This window comes from Natrix helvetica (assembly GCF_964273705.1).
Source record: "Natrix helvetica genome assembly, chromosome: Z".
In the NCBI taxonomy this organism is placed as follows: domain Eukaryota; kingdom Metazoa; phylum Chordata; class Lepidosauria; order Squamata; family Natricidae; genus Natrix; species Natrix helvetica.
In genome coordinates, this window is record NC_138554.1 from 141,147,189 (window position 1) to 141,165,631 (window position 18,443).

General features: G+C 49.4%; 1 protein-coding gene across 2 annotated transcripts; it reads left to right on the forward strand.

Annotated features, from left to right (window-relative positions):
- The first annotated feature begins 5,640 nt into the window (after positions 1-5,640).
- On the forward strand, positions 5,641-16,676 carry LOC309401187 (zinc finger protein 777-like). 2 transcript variants are annotated; one of them, XM_081970242.1, is made up of 6 exons: positions 5,641-5,812; positions 9,588-9,980; positions 13,351-13,477; positions 14,134-14,232; positions 14,688-14,942; positions 15,184-16,676. In XM_081970242.1, exons 1-6 carry the CDS (start codon positions 5,789-5,791, stop codon positions 16,347-16,349), a joined length of 2,064 nt encoding a protein of 687 aa, XP_081826368.1. In that variant the 5' UTR covers positions 5,641-5,788; the 3' UTR covers positions 16,350-16,676. The 2 variants fall into 2 exon arrangements, with proteins under 2 accessions (XP_081826368.1, XP_081826369.1); XM_081970243.1 differs by having other exon boundaries at positions 9,591-9,980.
- The last annotated feature ends 1,767 nt before the right edge of the window (positions 16,677-18,443 follow it).

The window sequence follows — 18,443 nt, forward strand, 5'->3', positions numbered from 1 at the left end:
ATTACTTTTTAACGAATAAACATTTAAAAACAATCTTCAAAAAAGTCAATAAAATATTAAGGTTTCTACCTATTAATCACCAATAATTAATTAAATTTTTTATCATCAACATTCACTATCAACCTGTATCTTTCCAGTAGAAAAAACAATCTTGTCCCTCTTACCAGTTGTGTCAATCTTCTTATTAATTCCGATCCTGATTTTTACCCTCTCTTGCTGATACTCTTGACAGGAGGCAGTTGCCAAACATCTGAGTTTTGATTACGTCGACATGGTCGTAAGTGTGAAAAATGGGTCTTAAGTCATCTTTTTTTCCAGGCCATTAACATTTTGAATGGTCACTAAATGGAACTGTTGTAAGTCAAGGCCTACCTGCATTGTCGTTGTATGGTGTGAGTGTTTCTATGAGGGAGACGGCGGTTCCTAATCGTGATACATAAAGGAAATAAAATAAAATAAAATGATTAATTAAACCAGTTTATGTCTTGGAAATACTATTACAAATAATTCTTTTGCAAAGCTGAATTACTGTTTTTTATTCATCGAGGGTGTTGTGGCGGAAAAAGTTGCAGATCAATTCACACAAAACGAGGCAGCTGGGATGTGAAATTGTTCCTTTGTGTGGTTGTGTGATTCCTGCAAGCTAGGTCAGGTGGAGCAACACAACAGGAAGGGACACACAAAACGTTCCACATATTTTATCCACAATGGGCTGTTAAGAAGCCGACGGGAAGAATATTTTGGACTTCGTTATAATGCTGACAAATCCAGAAAACAAATTAAGCAATCATTAAATAATAAAATCCAAAGTTCTCACTTAAGGACATGTGACCAAGTTGAAAATTATTCAATTGTCAGACACAAGATGTGAAGACTCTATTGTCTGGATATAGAAGCTACAGGAAGTCCTTGCGAATCACCGGAGTTGTTCGGTGAGGGACATGGTCGGGAAGCGAATCTGGCTTTCCGGTGGGCTCTGCTCGTCAATCGCGAAAAGGGGGATTACGTGATCCCCCTCCAGGGACATTGCGACCGTCATAAACACGAGCCCATTTCAAAGAGTCTGAATTGAATAAAAATAAGTAATATTGATTAATGTTATATTTTTCATTTATATTATTATATAAATTATAATGATATATTACTAGCTGAAAATCCATGCTCCACTTCGAAACTGATCGAGCTTGATAAATCGACACTTACTGCTTGAAAATTAATGAATAGCTACCATCGACCTCTCCCCTTCTCTCCCTCAGCCTTGCTCCATAGAGACCTCTCCTATCTTATCACCTTCTCTCCCTTAGGCTTGCCCCACAGAAGCCTCACCTATCTTATCCCCTTCTGTCCCTCAGGTTTGCCCCACAGAAGCCTCACCTATCTTATCCCCTTCTGTCCCTCAGGTTTGCCCCACAGAAGACCCATCTATCTTATCACCTTCTCTCACTCAGGTTTGCCTCACAGAAGCCCCATCTATCTTATCACCTTCTCTCACTCAGGTTTGCCCCACAGAAGCCTCACCTATCTTATCCCCTTCTGTCCCTCAGGTTTGCCCCACAGAAGCCTCACCTATCTTATCCCCTTCTCTCCCTCAGGTTTGCCTCACAGAAGCCCCATCTATCTTATCACCTTCTCTCACTCAGGTTTGCCTCACAGAAGACCCACGTATCTTATCCCCTTCTGTCCCTCAGGTTTGCCCCACAGAAGCCTCACCTATCTTATCCCCTTCTGTCCCTCAGGTTTGCCCCACAGAAGACCCATCTATCTTATCACCTTCTCTCACTCAGGTTTGCCTCACAGAAGCCCCATCTATCTTATCACCTTCTCTCACTCAGGTTTGCCCCACAGAAGCCTCACCTATCTTATCCCCTTCTGTCCCTCAGGTTTGCCCCACAGAAGCCTCACCTATCTTATCCCCTTCTCTCCCTCAGGTTTGCCTCACAGAAGCCCCATCTATCTTATCACCTTCTCTCACTCAGGTTTGCCTCACAGAAGACCCACGTATCTTGTCGCCTTCTCTCCCTCAGATTTGTCCCACAAAAGCCCCACCTATCGCCTTCTCTCCCTCTGGTTTGCCCCACAGAAGCCCCACCTATCTTATCCCCTTCTGTCCCTCAGGTTTGCCCCACAGAAGACCCATCTATCTTATCACCTTCTCTCACTCAGGTTTGCCTCACAGAAGCCCCATCTATCTTATCACCTTCTCTCACTCAGGTTTGCCCCACAGAAGCCTCACCTATCTTATCCCCTTCTCTCCCTCAGGTTTGCCTCACAGAAGCCCCATCTATCTTATCACCTTCTCTCACTCAGGTTTGCCTCACAGAAGACCCACGTATCTTGTCGCCTTCTCTCCCTCAGATTTGTCCCACAAAAGCCCCACCTATCGCTTTCTCTCCCTCTGGTTTGCCCCACAGAAGCCCCACCTATCTTATCCCCTTCTGTCCCTCAGGTTTGCCCCACAGAAGACCCATCTATCTTATCACCTTCTCTCACTCAGGTTTGCCTCACAGAAGCCCCATCTATCTTATCACCTTCTCTCACTCAGGTTTGCCCCACAGAAGCCTCACCTATCTTATCCCCTTCTGTCCCTCAGGTTTGCCCCACAGAAGCCTCACCTATCTTATCCCCTTCTCTCCCTCAGGTTTGCCTCACAGAAGCCCCATCTATCTTATCACCTTCTCTCACTCAGGTTTGCCTCACAGAAGACCCACGTATCTTGTCGCCTTCTCTCCCTCAGATTTGTCCCACAAAAGCCCCACCTATCGCCTTCTCTCCCCCAGGTTTGCCCCACAGAAGCCTCACCTATCTTATCCCCTTCTGTCCCTCAGGTTTGCCCCACAGAAGCCTCACCTATCTTATCCCCTTCTCTCCCTCAGGTTTGCCTCACAGAAGCCCCATCTATCTTATCACCTTCTCTCACTCAGGTTTGCCTCACAGAAGACCCACGTATCTTGTCGCCTTCTCTCCCTCAGATTTGTCCCACAAAAGCCCCACCTATCGCCTTCTCTCCCCCAGGTTTGCCCCACAGAAGCCCCACCTATCGCCTTCTCTCCCTCTGGTTTGCCCCACAGAAGCCCCACCTATCTTATCCCCTTCTGTCCCTCAAGTTTGCCTCACAGAAGCCCCACCTAATGCCTTCTCTCTCTCAGGTTGTCCCACAGAAGCCCCACCTATCTTGTCGCCTTCTGTCCCTCAGGTTTGCCCCACAGAAGCCCCACCTATCTTGTCGCCTTCTCTCCCTCAGGTTTGCCCCACAGAAGCCCCACCTATCCCCTTCTGTCCCTCAGGTTTACCTCAGAGAAACCTCACTTATCTTATCGCCTTCTTTCCCTCAGGCTCTTCTCCAAATTCCAAGCCAGCAGGCCAGATGAATCATGGACTGGCCATGCTCATGTCCAAGATTTCAGGTTGGGAGGGGGAGTGGAATGTCTAACTCCTTAGCATCAGAGCGTGTTAATAATAATACATGAAATACTAATACTCTGATAGTCATTTCGAAAAATCCTTTCTTACCCAGCACATAGAAGCCAAGAGGAACATATGCGCCAAATTTCAAGTTTGTAGACTTTATGGTTTCTGAGATTTCCTCCTTGCGTATTTTCACGTTTATAATATATATATTATTACATATAAAAATAGTATCAAAAACAAAAAATCAATACATGATAATATCAGTAACATTTCACAATTTAATAATACAAATTGGGCAAAGTCTGAATTTAATAAATATAAAATAATATTTATTAATCTTATATTAAATGAATAAATTAAGCCTATCCTTATTTAATATTTATTTAGTAGCAATGTAATATTTATTGATTTATTAAAGAACAATTAATGTCATGTAATATATTTAATATAATATATAATTATATTTACAAAAAATACACAAAGATGACAATAATCACACTAGTAATATTTAATAATTTAATAATACATGAATAATAATATTTATTAAATGATTAAATACTCTACATGTCATTCATTTATAATTAATACATGAATAATATGCATAATATCCAATAATTTTTTAATTTAATAATAGTACTAATTTTATATTAGATCAATATGCAATATATTTAATTATTTAATGATAAATGAATAGAATTAATATTAATCATAGATGAATACTATACATAGTCCTCCTCCCCTTCCTTTTTTGTAAATGGGAAACACAGTCATAAGTCGTTTTGGTGCTGCTGTAACTGAACGGTCACTAACCGAGTGGTTGTAACTCAAGGAGTGGAGGATTTACAGGATGCAAACGGGGGTAACTCAGAGGTTGGAAAATCGGGTACCCCGGAATTACCCCTTCTGCAGCATTACTGGAAAAGCAGCTTCTCCCCGGTCCTCCCCAGCTGCAATTCCGTTCTGGGCGGCGCTGCAGGAAGCGGGCAGAGGGGTTCGCTCTTCATCTCTGCACCCCACCAAGAGGACAGCTTCCTGTGAAACCGCATCGACGCTTCCTGCTCCCCATCGACCACGAGAAGAGGGTTCTGTCTTGCGAGAGGAGCAATCGGCTCCACTGAGGGTCGGGATGGGGATTCCACCCCCCCACCCCACCCGCGCCTACCCACTTTATTTGTTTAATACTTATTTAGTACCAGTTTAATCTTTCTTGGTTTAATAATGACTATTTTATTAAATGTACTAATATATATTAAATATATTAAGTGTAATATTAACATAATATTAAAAAAAACATTTTATCTAGTTACGTTATATAAAATATATATTATATTTCTTATAAATTATATTATTATATTTAGGGACGCAGTGGCTCAGTGGCTAAGACACTGAGCTCGTCGATCTCAAAGTTCCGAGGTTCAGCGGTTCGAATCCCTAGCACCGCGTAACGGAGGGAGCTCCCATTACTTGTCCCAGCTTTTGCCGACCGAGCAGTTCAAAAGCACATAAAAATGCAAGTAGAAAAATAGGACCCACCTTTGGTGGGAGGACCACGGTTGTAACCCTCTGGATGAGAGCTAAATAGCTTGAAATGGATCCATACTAGTCTCCCTTTATTTATTTGTCAGCACAAATACAACACACACACACACACACACACACACAATATATATATAATATATAAATATATTAAATATTGTAGGATTAATATAAAATAATGTTTTTTTAATATTTTTGAATGGTTAGTAAACCTGGATAGTGTTCGTAATGGTTTTATTTTTACCTTGATTTCATTTTCTTTTTATTTCCTCGTCCTTGTTATTAATTTATCATTAAATTAAATGACAGTCATACATAGTTGCAGCAAATTATAAACATATGCTACGATGGAGAGTTCTTTGAGAGATCAACTCATCTCTTCCGTTGAAATGCAGTATTGATCCCCTTTCCATTTCCCAGCTCAATCAGTCCTTCCCTCCATCTCTCCCTACAGGATTGATTCCATTTCTCTAACCGCCCGACTCCAATCGGGGCGGCTTCCCTGGGGATGAACACAAGATCAATATTGGGGTCAAAAAACAAAAGGGGACTGTGTAAAAATATGTAGAACCTAGCAAGGGCGGGGAGGGGGTTTATGTGTGACGTCTGAGTGCGCGGGGGAACCGCACGTACGACGGATCGTAGTCCAGCCTGAACTCTAGAGCGCCGGCGGTTTTGACGCAGCGGCGGAGCCCGTCTGCGCAGGCGCCGCCGGGCAGGCAAGGCTATCCGGCGGTCGCAAGGACCCTGCGGCGCTTTCTCCTCCCCCTCCCGCCTCCTCGCCCGGCTGAGCCTCGTTGTGCGGCGCTGCGCCCCGTCGCGGGCGGGGGGGCAACAAAGGATCATGGAGGGGGGGGCGCCTGCCCAGGTGAGGGGGGTGGACCGCCGGGGGAGGAGGAGGGACGGGGAGAAGCCTGACGGCGCCCCCCTTTTCGCCCCCCCCCGAAGGCCCGTCTGACAACGGAGTGGGGGGGGGGGTAGCGGGAAGAGCCGCTGGAGGCGCGCATAGAGCGTGCGCAGGGGGGGGGGACCGGGAAGAGCGGCGCTAAGAGCGCGCGGGGGGTGGTGTACCGGGAAGAGCAGTTGCGGGCGGGGCGGGGCTGCGGGGGTAAAAGGGAAGGAGCGGCTGTTCCCGCCTGGGGACGCCACCCCCTCCGCTGGGGCAGTGTGGCCGGAGCTGGACAGCTGCTTTTCCCCCCCCTGTCCTGGCAGGGAGACTGAGGGGAGGGGGCGTTCACCCCCAGAGGATGGCTTAGGCTTAAGGGTCCCCTCTAAGTATAGGGGGTGGTGGTCCTTGGGCCAGGGTTTGATGATCCCTCCCTTGGGACCCCCAGGCTGGACTGTTGCCTGCCCCCCTTCTTGGATCCTGGCTGGTCAGCCTCCCAGAGGCCGGCCTTGGCTGAAGACCCCACCCCCTTAAAATGGCCCTATCCCAGTCTCTGGGTTTGACAGCCCCCCCTCCCCCTTCAGCCCCCCCCCCCCCGTTGGACCACTGCCTGTCACCCTTCTTGGGGCCTGGCTTGGAGACTGGATGGCCCAACTTTGTTATTCTATTCCCATTTCCTCTTCTTCTCCCCCCCCCCCCTATTTTCTTTCTGTTCTTTCTGTTCTATTCTCCATTCTACTCTATTCTGTTCATTTTAATTTATATTCTGTTCTGTATTTTTTTCTGTCCTTGAGTTACGACCACAATTGAGCCCCAAATTTATGTTGCCCAGTGACGCGTTTGTTGAAGGGGGTTTCTCCCGGTTCATGGCTTTTATTGCCTCGGTGGCTAAACGAACCGTTAGGCAGGCAGTTGTTAAGGGAATGAGATGGTCGGGAGGGGGAATCACGTCGTGAATCCGTGACTGTCATAAATTTGAGTCTGTTGTTGACCATCTGGATTTTGAGCCCGTGACCCCCAGGGACATTGCCACGGTCGTAAGCATCAAACAATGGTCCTAAGTCGCTTTTCCAGGGCTGTTGGTACTCCAAGCAGTCACTAAAGAAATGGTTGTAATTTGAGGACTCCCTGTATTTTGGTGAGAGATGTCCTACACAGGAGAGGAGTCAGAGGATGCTCATGAATGTAGGATGGGAGGGAGGGAGGGGGGAGCAAAAGAAAGGAGGAAGGGAAGTGAGGTAAGAAGGAAGTAATGGATCTAGGGAGGGAGGATGGAAGGAAAAGGAAGGAAGGAAAACGAGGAGGAAGGGAGAGGAAGGGGTGGGAGAGAAGAAGGAAGTAATGAATGTATGAAGGGAGGGAGGGAGGAAAGGAAAGAAGGAGGAAAGAAAAAGGGAAGGGAACCGAAGGTAGAATGAAGTAAATGAAGGAAGGGAGGAAAAGAAATGAAGGGAAGAAAAGAGAAAGGGAAAGGAAGGGATGAAAGAAGGAAGTATTAATTTAATGAATGACAGAAGGTAGGTGGGAAGAGAAAGAAGGGAAGGTGGAAGGAAAAAGGAAAGGGAAGGGAGGGTAGAAGGAAAGGAAGGAAGTAGAAAGGGAAGGAAGGAAAAAGGAAAGAAAGGGAGAAAGAAAAAGGAAGAGAAGGGAGGGTAGAAGAAAGTAAAAGCAAAAAGGAAGGGAGAAGGGAGAATGGTAGGAAAGAAATGAAGGAAGGGAAAAGGGAGGGAAGGAAGGAAAAAGGAATGAAAAGCAAGGGGAAAAGGAAAAGGAAGGGAGAGTAGAAGGAAGGAAATGAAGGAAGGAAGGAAAAAGAAAAGGGAAGGGAGGAAAGAAGGAAGGAGGGAATGAAGGAAAAGAGTAGGAAGGAAAAGAGTAGGAAGAGGAAGGGAGGGCAGAAGGAAGTAATGACAGAAGGAAGGGAGGAGGAATGGAAAGGAAAAAAGGAAGCTAAATTTCAGCTCCATCATGGAAAAATACATTTCCTCCCCTTGTTATGCTGCATGTGTTTATATTTATTTATCCAATTTATTCAGCCGCCTGTCTTACAGATGGATGACATGCTGCCAAAAAGCTATAAAAAATTGATTTAGAATATAATATATTTCTTTGGGCCCTGTGTTGGTTCATTCAGGGACCCTTCCTGAGTACAACATCCTTGGGGAAATAGAGGGACAATTGAGGACTGTTTGTGTCATGCTTAACAACCATCGGGGCCTCAAAAGTCCCATGCTTGGAAACCGACTCGTATTTACGACGGTCACAGTGATCCCCTTTCCGACTGACAAAGTCGTTGAGGGGGGAGGGGAACCTGATTCGCTTAACATCCCGGGGGCTCACGTGATCGGCTCTTGTGACCCAAAGTCTGATTCGCTTAACGACACTATTACTCACGTAAACGACTGGAGGGATTCACTTAACCACTGTGGCCAGAAACGTCATAGAACGGGGCGAGAGGAAGTTGGAAGAAGGAAGTAAATGAAGGAAGGAAGGAAAGAAAGAAAAGGAAGGGAAAGGGACAGGGAGGGAAGATGGAAGTAATGAATTAATGAAGGAAGGAAGGAAAAAAGAAAGGAAAGGAATTCAGGTTTTAAATTTATTTCCTTTGCCTATTAAACTGCGATCCGATTCCTCAACACAACTAAAAATTATTTAGTCTTCCTTCTTCCAAGGACAGAAACCTTCAACTAAAGAAGATTCCGTATAAAACAATACGCCCTAGACCAGTGTTTCTCAAACTTGGTGACTTTAAGTCCTGTGGACTTCAACTCCCAGAATCCCCCAGCCAGCTGTGCTGGCTGGGGGATTCTGGGAGTTGAAGTCCACAGGACTTAAAGTCACCAAGTTTGAGAAACACTGCCCTAGACTTATAACCACAGCTGGCACCAGCGTTTCGATCGTTATACAGAGAAGATCTTAAGCAAGTCCCACTTGTTTAAATGGCTCCCCCCCCCCTTACACACCTTAAAAGCTGCCACAATTGTTAAGTGAATTGTGTGGCCATTAAGTGAATCCTTGACTTGGCTAGCCTGAAGCCAGCTGGGAAGGTCACAAAAGGAGACCCCCCAGGACTCTCCAACTGTCATAAATATGAGTCAGTTGATGAGAGCCTGCATGTTGGATCCCATGACTGCGGGGATGCAGTGGCAGTCATTTTTCAATACTGCTGCAACTTCAAACGGTCACTAAGTGAATGGTTGAAAGTCGAGGACTACCTATACTTATAATCTTCCAGGAAGTTGGGGAACCGGCCAGAAGTGAGACAAACAGCAAATAAATTTAGTAATAAAATTAAAATGGTGAAAGTGCCTATTTCCATATAACGCTAGTCCTCGACTTACGACCATAATGGAACCCCAAAAATTTCTGCAGTCAAAAAATGTGAGACGTTTGTTAAGGGCATTTTGCCCCCTTTTGCGACATTTCCTGTCATGGTCATTAAGTAAATCGTTGTGGTTTTAACTGTGAGCCACATGGCTATTAAGTGAATCCGGCTTCCTGTTTATCGGAAGGTTGCAAAAGGGGATCATGGGATGCTACGACTGTCGTAAATATGAGCCGGTTGCCTATCGACAGAATTTTGACAGGTTGTAAGTGAAAAAACGGTCCCTTTTTGGGGGGCCATTGTAACTTTGAGTGGTCACTAAATGAACCATCATGAGTTGAGGACTAACTACCAGGCAGCATGGGGAGACATGGCGTCATAAGCAGTGGTGCACTGGTGGTACCCTAAATTTGTCCCCTCCATCCTCCCCAGCAGGCATCTCAACGGGATGCAGCGCCCGCCCGTCGTCTCCCTCCGATGCCCACCGAAGCCGACCCAATGTTCGACCGGGAGGACCAAGCGGCCGAGATCGCCCTGACCTTGGTGGCCTCCTTCCAAGCCATGGAGAAGAAGGTGGATTTGCACACCACCCGCCTGCTGGACCTGGAAGGCAGAACCGGGACTGTGGAGAAGAAGGTTCTAGATTGCGAGAGGACGACGGGGGAGATCAGCAGCCGGCTGGAGAGCAAGTGGGCCGCGTTGGGGACCCTCATTCAGGAATACGGCCTGCTGCAACGCCGCTTGGAAAACATGGAGAACCTGTTGAAGAACCGCAACTTCTGGATCCTGCGCTTCCCACCGGGCTCCAAGGGAGAGTCCCCGAAAGTAGGTTTGGCTTGCGATGTTCGTCCCGGGAGTTCCGCGGGATGAGACGTTCACTTAGATTGGGAGTTTCCAACTCCTGGGCTGTGGCACCACATAAGTCCGCAGCTCCCCACCGGTTCTCATATCCCTGCCCTGGTCTCACCCCTGCCCCAATCTGTAGCCCTCTGCTGGTCATCGTCCCAGCACCGGTCCGCAGCCTGGCGCCAATCCTCATCTCGAAGCTGATCCGCTGCTTGCCGGGAATGAAGTCGCACAAACGAGCAAAGCCATCAGAAAATGTTAAGGAACCAGGTGGCCTGCAAAACTACGGTTCCCTCGGCCTGGTCTGGGGTACGGAATAATGCAGGGGTCCCCAACCTGTGATCTGTGGGCCACTTCAGGGCCGCGGGCTAATCGCCATTGGGCTGTGTGGGGAGGCAGGCGGTGCATGACCCTTTGCAACCGCACATGGCCTCACTCAGCGTCGTTGCGGGTACTCATGGATCCACTCACACGAGTCTCTCTGCAAACATCTGGGCACCTCTGTGTGTGGACACAGATGCAAATGCACTGGGCTGTCCCCCCAAAATATCCCCCCCCCTTCATGTCACCAACCTGGAAAGGTTGGGGGAATTCTGGATGAATGGACAGAACCTCTTTTGTCCGTTGTGTGGTTTTCTTGCGCATCCCGTCACAACCCCAGGTGGACGCAGGGGGTCGGTTCCTAGAAGCCAGCCAGCTTCGGCCTTCGGTTGGAAGACAGGTGTCAAACTTGTCGTGTCCCATTGCCGTCACAGGACACGTCACAGCGTTTTTCCCCCCTTTACGGAGCTGGGCTGGGTGTGGCCTCCATGTGAGGCATCAGGTCCATGGGGCACCAGTTTGACACCCCATCCTGCCTTTGATTGGTCCAAGTGTGATTAGACATCCGGGGAGTTTGTCGCAGGTATAGAAGCTCTCGGTGTGTCTTCAAGGCAGTAGAGAAAATAATAACACAGACAGTCCTCAACCGACCACCGTAATTGAGCTCAGAATTTCCATCGCTAAGCGAGGCGGCTGTTAAATCAGTAACCGCCGTTAAGCAAAACCGGCTTGCCTGTTGAGTTTGCTCGTCGGAAGGTTGCAAAAGGAGATGATGTGAGCCCAGGACATTGCGACCGTCATAAATACGAGACGGTCACTAAGTGTCCAAATTTTGATCAGATGACTGGGGATCCTTGCAAGGGTCTTCAGCAGGAATAATGGTCTTGGGTGACTTTGTTTCAACGCTGTTGTAACTTCGAACAGTCACTAAGCAAGTTGTTGTAAGTCGAGGACGTCCTGTAGACGGTCGACGTTTGCAAAGCTGCCAGATTGTATTCGTTGAACTTTTGCCTACATTTTTGGCCTCCTTGTCAGCTCATTAACCCCCTGAATGTTTCAGTTGTCAACAACTTTGGGGTTTTTCCCACCTTTGAAACGAGAAGTTACCGTGTTCCTCCGAAAGTAAGACCCTGCCTTATATTTTCTGGGGGCTCCAAAATAAGCCCTAGACTGGGGCTTATTTTCAGAGAAACGTGATTTCCAGGGTGATCAATTCAGCTGGGTGCCCTGCCCTGCATGCACAAGGGGTGGCACAGGTGTGGGGACCGATGGGGCCGTGCAGCTCCTTCAGTGCAGGTAAGTTGATTGCCTGTCCAAGCAGCCGGTTGAGGCACGAGGGATCCGGACGTGCCATGCAGGCTGCTGGAAAGCCGAGAGTTGATAGGCCTGAGTGGGCAGGCGGCCACGGGAGGCTCCTCTCTGCACAGTGGCACCGGCAGCAGACTAAGTCAAAAGCTGGGGGTAGAAGGCAGGTGACCCAGTCGTCCCGCAGGGAAGCCCAGAAAACACAAAGACGAGGTCCTTGCGGCCGGCCACCGCTCCGGCCTACCGACACTGGGCTTTCCTGTGACCCCTTGTGGTCCAGATCATGTGCCTTCCCCCCACGTGACTCTGCCTCCCCCCACTGCATGGGCAGATAATGAGCTCACTCGTGTCGTGCGGGCTGTGGCTGCTGCCAAACATGATTGGTCCACGCGTGCTCTCCGCCTGCTCTACTGGCTGTGCCCACCTCCCTCTGCCAGGGCTTATTTTTGGGAAAAGGTGGCCAGAAGGTCAGAATGGCAACACTGTTGGCATTTCGAAACAAGGGGCACCCTGTTGCTTGTGGGGAAGCCTTGACACACCGCGGGCTGTGTGGCTGTTTGGTTCTGGTGGTCCTCCTAAATCCCAGGTGGCCCCCGGTGGAGAGGCTGTCCCGATGACAGGGATGGCTGGTGCGCTTGGTGCGCTTCGTTCGGAAACGGCACTCGGGCTTGAAATGTGATCAGATAGGATGACCTCACCGGATCCCTTGGCCGCCAGCAAGGAAGAAAGGGATCCAATTTCGACACAGAGCATGAAGCCACGTGTTTCCGGCATTAAGCATTTATGTATGAACGGGAAATGTTGCCTGTCCCGTTGCTCGCAGGGTTATCCAATATGTTGAAATGTCCGTATTTCCTAGCGGTGTTCCTCCATCCTGGTGTGATGTGAGGACTTCAACTCCCAGGATTCCCCAGCCAGAAGAACTGCCTTTTCACCTTGCTTCTCCAGGCTAAACATACGCACCAATAGCTTTGACTCTTTAGGGTTGAACTGGGGGGGAGGGGGTGGTCTCCTTGGTGCTCCCTGAGCTGGGTGGTTTTCTTGCAGACATTTCATGACCCAAGTAGGTAATTTCATCAGGACTAGAAAGGAATGGAGGAGGAGGAAGAAAAAGGATGGATGGATAGATGGATGGGAGGGGAGGGAAGGAGGGAGGGAGGACTGTAGGGTCCTTGGTGCTCCCCGAGCTGGGTGGTTTTCTTGCAGACATTTCATGACCCAACTAGGTGACGTCATCAGGGCTAGAAGGGGGGAGGAGGAGATGGAGGGAGGGAGTAGGAGGACTGTGGATCCTTGGTACTCTCTGTGCTTGGCAGAAGTTTCATTATGTAACTCCTCCTCCTCCCTTCTAGCACTGATGATGTTCCCTAGTTGGGTCATGAGATGTCTGCAAGAAAACCATCCAGCTCAGAGAACAGCCGGTCATTTCAACCCTGACTCCAAATATTCTCCTTTATTGAGAATGAGCCATATTTGCTTTGCTGGTCTTGGATCTGAGAGGAAGGAAGGAGGGAGGGAGGGAGGGTGGGTGGGTGTGGGGGTCCTTGGTGCTCTCCGAGCTGGGAGGTTTCCTTGCAGATGTTTCATGACCCAACTAGGTTACATCATCAGTGCTTGCTACTTGAAGGAAAGAAGAATGAATGGATGGAAGGAAGGAAGGGAGGGAGGGAGGGAGGTTTTACTTTCCACTGACAGGTGTTAATGCTGAGTTTTGTGGTTCCAGGTGCCGGTGACCTTCGATGACATGTCGGTCTACTTCAACGAGAAGGAATGGGAGAAACTGGAGGAATGGCAGAAGGAACTCTACAAGAATCTGATGAAGGGCAACCACCAGTCCTTGGTCTCTTTGGGTAAGGGGCCACAGCTCTGCTCCATTTGGGTGGGTTGGTGGGTGGGCTGCAATTAACCTGGAATTAAGGAGAAATGCCCTAAGAGCGAGGACAATTAACCAGTGGAACTGCTTGCCACCAGACGTTGTGGGTTCTTTACCACTGGAGGTTTTCAAGAAGCATCAAATGGTCTAGGGTTTCCTGGTTGAGCAGGGGGCTGCACTAGATGACCTCCAATGTCCCATAACTCTGTCATACCATAATTCTGTAACAGTCTCCCACTTGAGGAGGGGGCTCCCTCCTTCTTTCCTTCCTTCCTTCCTTCCTTCCTTCCATCATTAATTCATTACTTACATCCTCCCTCCCTTCTTTTCCTTCCTTCCTTCCTTCCTTCCTTCCTTCCTTCCTTCCTTCCTTTCTTTTTTCTTTTCTTTCTCTCTCCCTCCCTCTCTCCCCCCATCCCTCTCCTTCCCTCTCCTCATCTCTCTATCATCTGCTTTAAGAGCCCAGGGGCACAATATGCTATGTTTCCCAAGCACGCCTTATGCTTCCCTGCTTCTGAACCTCTCCATACCTGACCCACCCCCCAACCAGTGCATTTTGAACCCGAGTCTGGTCACATGGCCCTAAATCTAAGGGCTGACCCCTCTGTGTGTCGTCCCCCCCCCCCCCCGCAGATTATGCCATTTCCAAGCCAGGCGTTTTGTCCCAGACCGAGCGGGCGACCGACGAAGAGGACTCAGAAGAACAGGGAAGACTTCCCGACCCCACAGCAGGTGAGTCCCTGCCTCTGCTGGGAAGACATTTGCAAGGAAATTAAATGAAATTATCTTCAGATCAGGCAGGGGTTAATCTAGAATGAGGTTAATCTCATTTCACTTGAAGACTCCAACCCAGAAACCCCCCCACCCAGCTATGCTTTAAGACGGGGGGACTCCCGGAATTGTTAAGGGAATCTGGCTTCCCCACTGACCTTCCTTGTCAGGAGGTCGGAAAAGTTGATCACATGACCCCGGGACAGTGCCAGCACCGTCATAAAGATGAGTCAGTTCGCCCAGCGTCTGAATTGTGACCACGTCCACACAACGGTCATAAGTGTGAAAATGGCCCTAAGTTGCTTTTTTTCAGGGCCGTTGTAACTTTGAATGGTTGCTAAGTGAACCGTCGTAAGTCACGAGGACCACCAGTAGCGGACCAATTGAAGCTTTTGTGACACTTTCCTTCCCTGCAGCTGGCATCAGGGTGGTGATCAAAACGGAAGAGCCTCATTCCGACGAATGTCCTGGAGATCTGGAGCAACATCAGATGTCCAGGAGTTCGGAGGGGGATTTCCAAGGCTTGGACCCCGAAGCCCCCTGCGGCAGCCCCTACAGCGCGGCCACTCCATTGGGAAACTTTGCCAGGAACAGCCTGGAGGAAGGAAGTGAGTACGACGTGAACTTTGGCGAGATCAAGAGAGTCACTGTGCAGCACAGCAACTGCATGGGTGAGTAGAGAATTCCTCAGCCGGCGTGCTTTGGTCGTAAGTGGAGGACTACCTGTACTTAAATATCCTGAATGACACTGAAATGTTTTACAGAGTTTCTATGTTTTGAGGATGGTAACTGCCGCGATTCTTCCTCCTGCCCGTCGCAGGAGATTTTGAGCCTTAAATGGTTTTACTTCTTGCCGCACTACGCTGCGTGAAACCCATGGATTTTCTTTTGCTTTTCTGTCTTTTTTGCAAGATGACGGGATCGTAATCAAAATGGAGGAGGAGGAGGAGGAGGAGGAGGAAGAAGAGGAGGAGGAAGAGGAAGAAGAGGAGGAGGAAGAGGAGGAGGAGGAAGACCCCGTCAGCTTGGAGACCAGAGGGTTGTTTTCGTCCCGGGCCGAGCCGCCCTGCTCGCTGACCTGCAATGTGGAGGTTCTGCGGGAGGAACAGAGGGTGACCAAACCACCCCGACCCACTGTGGGGATCTGCGCCCCGCTCTGCGAGAGAGACAATAGCGTTGAAACGCGTCCGGTCACCCTGCAGCAGCGAAACCGGACGCGCGAGCGGCCATACATCTGTCCAGACTGCGGCAAGAGCTTTATGCTGCGGATCAACTACATAATCCATCAGCGTAACCACCTCAAGGAGGGGCCCTACGAGTGCCACGCTTGCGACCTCAGCTTCCGCATCAAGCAGCAGTATCTCCTGCACCAGCGGCTGCACACAGCAAGGCGCGGGGTGGCTCCTCCACCCCGCCGCGGACAGAACTACACTAACAAGCGCAGCTTCAAGCAACAGCCTCAGCCTCGCCCGCCGCCCGGAAAGCCCTACAAGTGTAGCGAGTGCGACAGCAGCTTCAGCCACAAGTCAAGCTTGAGCAAGCACCAGATCACGCACGTCGGTGAGCGCCCATACTCGTGCGGCGAGTGCCAGAAGAGCTTCCGGCTGCAGATCTCACTGGCCATGCACCAGCGCGTGCATGCCGGCAAAACCGAGCTGTCCTTCATCTGCCCGCAGTGCGGGAAGGCCTTCAGCCGGCCGTCCCATCTTCTGCGACATCAGCGGACTCATACGGGCGAGCGTCCGTACAAGTGTAGCCAGTGCGACAAGACCTTCAGCGAGAAGTCGAAGCTGACCAACCACTACCGGGTGCACACCCGCGAGCGGCCCCACGCCTGCAGCGAGTGCGGCAAGGGTTTCATTCGCAAGCACCATCTGCTCGAGCACCAGCGTATCCACACGGGCGAGCGGCCGTACCACTGTGCTGAGTGCGGGAAGAATTTCACCCAGAAGCATCACCTACTCGAACACCAGCGGGCGCACACCGGTGAGCGGCCATACCCGTGTACGGAGTGCGCCAAGTGCTTCCGCTATAAGCAGTCACTCAAGTATCACTTGCGGACACACATGGGGGAGTGAGGAGCTGTCTCTGTTTCCTGCAACCCCCTCCCCCAAAAAACTAGCCCCGGTATTCGGGGACAGAGAACTTAATCCGGGAGAGGGGGAAGGACGTACTGCAGAGATACCGACCTCTCTGCCCACTGGAGCACTGAATCGGGGTCCCTCCCTCCAAGCCAGTAATGGGTTTCTGGCTCACTTAACCTTCATCTCTTCTGGCACTGTAACCTTGATGGACACAAACTATATTCTCCAAGCTTCTGGCTTCCTTGACCCCTCCCCTTCCCCCTTCTGTTCTTTTTGATAATAAAAGTGGAGCCTGATTTATTTGGTAAGCATCTGCTTAAACCTTTGGCTTTCTTTCCTTGATTATTGGGGGGAGGGGGCTTCCTGAAAATACCGGTGGGAAGGGCAGAGCTGTTGGTAGCGGGGATGATGGGCTGCGGGGAAGGCCTCGGAGCAATTTGTTCCTAGGATCCCAGAGTCTTCAGTGATGCCTGCGGAAAAGAATACAGCCCAGCCTTCCTTCCTTTAGTTGTATAGTTAGCCCTTGAGTTACGACCACAACTGAGCCCATCATTTCTATCACTAAGAGAGACAGATGTGAGCTTTGACCCATTGTACGACCCCTTTTACCACAGTTGTTAAGTGAATCCCTGCAGTTGTTCAGATAGTAAATCTTCAGTTATTATCTGAACAACTGCAGTTGTTACTACTAGTTGTTACTACTAGTTCAAGAATAACAACTCTTCAGATAGTTCGGTGAATCTGGCTTCCCCATTGACTTTACCAATCGTACTAGGACAGAGTCGGAAGGGACCTCGCGAGTCTTCCAGTTCCTTCCCTCTGCTCAAGCAGGAGACTCTTAAAAAATCATAGAATGACGAGAGGTGTAAGGGACCTTGGAGGTCATCTAGTCCAACCCCCTGCTCAAGCTGGACATCCTGAAACATTTCAGAGAAATGGCTGCCCAATCTCTTCTGATAAAACTCCACTGTTGGAGCCCTCAGAACTTCTGGAGTCGCTTCTCACGAGGTCGCCATAGGGGATCGCTTGACACTGCATAAAGATGAGCTGGTACGAATTTTGAGCACATGACCCATGGGTGTGTGTGCTGCAACGTTCGTAAGCGGGAGAAACAGTAATAAGTCACTTTTTTCAGTGCCATTGTAACCTCAGTCACTGAACAAACGGTTGCAAATTGAGGACTACCTGTTCATTTTGCAGGGGGGCGGGGATTGCCAATGGAAGGCTTGCTTATATTTTGTTTTTTATCGTTTTTTTTGTACACTTGAGAGAGGTTATCATTTTTCAAAATCCTTTCTCTGGAGGGAGGACAGGATTTTGTAGCTAAAGGGGACGCATGAAACGTTCCCTCTAAATCTGTGTTTTCCAAATATGGCCACCTTAAAATGCGTGGACTTCAACTCCCAGAATTCCCCAGCCAGCCGTTTCTTTCTTTGTTCCAGAGGGATGATGGACTCTCCAAGTGCTTTTCTCCCACCCCGCCTTAAGGACCTTCAACTGGGATTAAGAAAGTGACGCTTTCATTGAACGTTATGTCCATTGTTGGCTGCATGGTACATTTGATCCCAACTCTGAGCTGCTCAGTTCCTAGTGGCTCCCACAAAACCACGATTCCTGCATGTCAATCAATCAATCAGAACAGAGCTAGAAGGGACCTTGGAGGTCTTCTAGTCAAAACCCTTTGCTCAAGCGGGAGATCCTGAATCATTTCAGATAACTGGCTGCCCAGTCTCTTCTTAAAAGCCTCCAGTGTTGGAGCACCCACTATTTCTGCTGTTCCACCGGCCGTCAAAGGGAGGGGGCTTCTGAGAGACCTTTAGGCGAGGGGAAGGGGCTTCTGGGGGAGCCTTGAGAGAGGGGTGCTCTTGGCGCCTTAGACAAGGGGAGGGGTCTTCTAGGGTGACTGAAACCAGGCAGGAAATGCCAGGCGAAGCACCCGGAAGTGGCTTCTGTTGGTTTGTTTTATTTCTGGGACTCCGTTCTTATTTCCGGATTCTGACTTCCGTCGCGCAGGCGCGGGGTTTCCTCGCCCCGCCTTAGCTCCTCCCGCCGTAGGGGGCGCTGCGGCTCCCTCCGGCCGCGCAAGGA

Coding starts and splice junctions, on each gene's coding strand:
- LOC309401187 (XM_081970242.1), top strand. CDS start 5,789: ATGGAGGGGGGGGCGCCTGCCCAG. Junction 13,478..14,133: donor CCAGTCCTTGGTCTCTTTGG/GTAAGGGGCCAC, acceptor CCCCCCCCGCAG/ATTATGCCATTTCCAAGCCA. Junction 14,233..14,687: donor ACTTCCCGACCCCACAGCAG/GTGAGTCCCTGC, acceptor CCTTCCCTGCAG/CTGGCATCAGGGTGGTGATC.